The following is a 4377-nucleotide window of genomic DNA, read 5'->3' on the forward strand; positions in this document are numbered from 1 at the left end:
CTCTCTCTCTCTCTCTCTCTCTCTCTCTCTCTCTCTCTCTCTCTCGTGTCCTTGGCCCTATCCTTCTTTTTTATTGCTGTTACCTTATGTAGGTACTATCGTCATCTACTTTTCCTACCTTATTACTATGTGTTTTCTCGTCTTATCCCCTTCACGCCTCCATATCCCTGTCTCACTTCACTTCTGTTTGTCTTTGTCTCGTTGCCACGTGTCCCTCTCCTTCGTTATTTTTGCTTCTCCTTTTCACCTTTATTTCTTCTTTCTTTTTATTCCTGTCCTCTCCTCCTGCTCCTTGATCTGCTATCCTTCCTCTCTCCCTTTCTTCCTTTTTTAGTCCTCTCTTTCCTACCTTTCACTCTTTTGATGGAGCGCTATCAACTCCTTACTATCAGCTTGCCGGCAATTAAAAAAATATATTTTGTTATATGAAATATAATTTCTTAACTTAAAGAAATTTGTTAGATTTTAGAAAACATGTAATAAATATAAAGTAATATTTTTTTTTCAATTTGTAAAATGAGCTATAAAATTATGAATTTGTAGATAAAAAATGATTTCTTTGATTTAAAACATCTATATATAAGAATAAGCAAATGTTTTCCTTACAAGAAGAAAATTAGTTTTTTTTAATATAAAAATTGTGTTTAAATAAATATTTGCTTGTTTTAGAAGTAAATTATTTTATAAGCCTAAATAAATTATTTTAAATATTAAATGTATCTTTTTTGTATTTTAAATTAAAGTTACTTTTATCATCAGAAAACCATTTATTTAAATTTACAAAATGATTAATTTGTATTTTACTTGTTATTGTATTTGTATTTTATTTGTATTTGTATTTAAAACAAGTAGATATTTTTACATACTTATAAAATGTAAAAATTATATAAATATACTTTTTACATACTTTTTAAACATACTTTTTACATATGAAAGGATCTATTCTCTTCTTTTAAATAAATTACTTGTTTTTGTACATTGATATACCATATATATACAATAAATAAAGCTCTCTCAGTCAAAATAACAATGGCGCAGTAGGTAAGATGAACGACTCAAAAAGCAAAGATCTCAGGTTCGAATCCTAGCATGGTCAGTAAATTTTTCAAGCTACAATTTAAATTAAATTAAGTAGCGTGTAAAACAATAAAGTGGGAAATTTAAGAAAAATTCAGGAAAAAAAATGTATATAAATTATAATGTATATATTTTAATAATTAAATTTATAATATTTATGATCTAATTAAATCTAAGATCACAAAAATATTTATAAAATATTTTGATAAATAATTATAAAATAATGAAATAAATCTTATGAATATTTTGTAAATGTTTTATAAATATTTTGTGCTGTCCGAATAACTACATGGAATCTCACATGGGTTTCCTGACATATATAAATACAAACGAGAGCAGCCAGCCCGGCCATGGTCTGATCTTTCTTTCCGTACTATATAGTTGTGATATTAACAATTGTACAAATAATAAAAATTACTAGGAATCGATACTGGCTCAGTACTGGGAATAGGTATTTCCCCAATGCTAGGAATTAATACTTTTTTTATACTAGTACAGTACTGATTTTCAGTACTGTGACAGTACTGTTTTCCGATACTGACCCTTTTCTATCATCCTAGTATCGCACCAATACTAAATCCGTACTGGTATCTGGTACTATGCCAGTAACGTTTATTATAAATCGGGCCACTTTGATGCCAGTAGTAAATTCCTACTTGAGTAGTTGTATGTACAGAAATCGATTATAACAAGAGACGACACTGTAGAGTATGACATTTGTGAAATTTGGGAGAAAAAATTTATTTTGAATTAAGAGAACATTATTTTGAAAAATAATTTTTATATATTTTTAAACGCAATTGTTGTTTATACATGTCAGCAGGGACTTACAATTCTGATAACTTGAAGCGTTGTAACTTTATTTGATAAAAAGTATGCAAACCGATTTGCAACAGACTATACATGAAACTAATACACGTATGATAAAAGTGTGGCGTGGAGTTTTCTAATTTTTAATACATTAGATAACAAATTATATTTATGTACATTGTTATTTATTATGACAATTATTATTACAAATTATATTTGTCAGGAACATGGTTGCATCCAATCGATTTTTCTTTCCTTTTATTATTAAATTCTTTTATTTTTTATTATATTACCCGCATCGAATTTCGCACACAGGTTCGCGTAATGTCAGAACCTAGCAACGTGCCACCATTATGGAGCACGGCTTACGTAGCAGGCCTCACCGGTGGTTTGCTCCGTGCGTCGAAGGAGAATCAGGATACGGCGCAGGACACTACGTCACCTTGGCAGGTGGCCTTCCCACAGCCGGCGAGCGATTATCTCGCCTTCCGCCACAAACTCGATCAGGATAACGTCAGTCTGGAGAACGTGATCGTGCGGGAGTCTGAGCAGTGCTTAGTGGGTACGGTAAAGGTCAGAAACTTGACCTACGATAAGGAGGTTGTGGTGAGGGCCAGCAGCGATTGCTGGTCCACTCACGAAGACGTGCATTGCACGTACGTGGAGCAGCCTGGGGCATCGGTCCTCATCCTCTATGACACCTTTCGTTTCCGGCTGACGTTGCCGGTGGCGTCTAATGTTGTCGAGTTTTGCGTACGATACCGCGCTGACGGCAAGGAGTCGTGGGATAACAACGATGGCAAAAATTATTTGGTTCGCAAGAAGCAGGAGGTAAATTTCTCAATTTTCGTATATCTTACATAGTTTTTTCTTGAGTTATTGACTGTGTTCAGACTGTGAATAAAGCACTCAATAAATAATCGATGATTATTATCGCCTCTAATTGAAATATACTATTGGGCATCAGTGTGTTAAATCTAGAAAAATATTCCAATGATAATTAACTGTCAATGACGATTAACAATAAGCGTCAACGATAACGCTCAATCATTAAACTGTTTTTTTAATACAACCATAATTTCACTTTTGTATACAATATTAAACATTTATTTGAATTGTAATTTAATTCTTCTACTAATGGCGTATCTCCTTTCTCTTCGGGGAGAAATATATGTTTAATTTTAAAACTTAATATCCATCGAACGTGCGCACACATATCAAATATACACGTGATGTCACTCTTGTTTGTATTTTTTGATAATACGACGATATTCTTAGTCGTGAGTAATGGTTTGTTTTTACACTTTATAAAAATTACGTAAAACATAATTTGAACGTGTATTGGAATGATATAAGATAGTGTATTTTTCAAACACCTTGATCTATTATCAAGCAGGGATGACTAATCACAATTTACTAACGCAAGCATTCTTAAGAATACTGATGCATAAAATATTTAATTTTAGTTTTCTGAATTTTAATAGCCATAGTTCTTTAAATACATGTTTCATATATTTCGGTTTTTTTCTCAGACGGAAATTGGATATACACCGTTTATTCATTTCTTATGTTTGCGAAAGTATCCTTCTGCAGGTCTCATTTTGTTTAAAAAATTGGATAAAGCTATATAAGAAAAATCAATATAACAGAATTGTGCTTTTATAGTAAAACAATAAAATTACACAGAATTACATAAAATTACATAGATAAAATTACATAGACAGTTAAATAAATATATTTAGATAAATATTTAATTATTTAGTATAATACATTTTATATATTTAATCGTTAAAAATAAATAATATAAAATCGGAAAAATTGTAAACTTGGTAACTTTTATGTATGAGCTAAAATATAAGAAACTGAAATTTTCGATAGAAATATAAGTTAACCCTTACTGGTCACACTTCCTAATCGTAACGAGTTTGTCACATGGGGTGTGGCACACCCCGATGTCATTTTCGTGTTGCCATTTTAATCAAATCGCATTTTTTAATTATTTAGTGGTGTTGACATATCCTTGAGAGTTATAAAAACATGCTTCAATAGTTAAAAAAATAAAAAAATATACTTAGATTTAGCGTTAAATTAAGAGTTTCAGAAAACGGAATTTTTTTTCAAAAATTCGCCAAATTTTCAAATAATAATATTAAGGTCTGAAAACTTCGAAATTTGACTGCTCAATACCTGTATTTTTTGAAAAAAAAAATAGTTTATAAATGGGTCTTAAAAAAAAGTTATTTCCCAGCAGTGTGCATTACATCCCGTTCAGCTTTACAGACTGCTAGAAACACACTGGGTGTTTCCGAAATGTCCAGGTTTGGGTCAAGTTGAGTTAGTTCCACTATAGTATCCGTTACATATACTATAGTGGAACTAACTCAACTCGACCCAACTCTGGGTATTTCGGAAGCATCCATTGACGCCTCGCCGAGCCAACCGAAATGTTCAAACGTATATTTGGGAGTCTTGACTAACGGCTGGTGGCGT

At 31.5% G+C, this 4377-nt stretch overlaps 1 protein-coding gene across 3 annotated transcripts in view; it reads left to right on the forward strand.

The window, feature by feature from the left end:
• The window catches only part of LOC116852269 (protein phosphatase 1 regulatory subunit 3C-B), a 162704-nt gene that overhangs the window by 97283 nt on the left and 61044 nt on the right, over positions 1–4377 (forward strand). For all 3 annotated transcript variants that reach the window (XM_032832461.1, XM_032832463.1, XM_032832464.1), the window contains exon 3: positions 2203–2718. In XM_032832461.1, the coding sequence (XP_032688352.1) occupies positions 2203–2718 (516 nt within the window). The remainder of the gene's footprint in view (positions 1–2202; positions 2719–4377) is intronic.

This window comes from Odontomachus brunneus, unplaced genomic scaffold, assembly GCF_010583005.1.
Source record: "Odontomachus brunneus isolate Ranch 3 - 2012 unplaced genomic scaffold, Obru_v1 Obru_scaffold_210, whole genome shotgun sequence".
NCBI classification, from domain to species: domain Eukaryota; kingdom Metazoa; phylum Arthropoda; class Insecta; order Hymenoptera; family Formicidae; genus Odontomachus; species Odontomachus brunneus.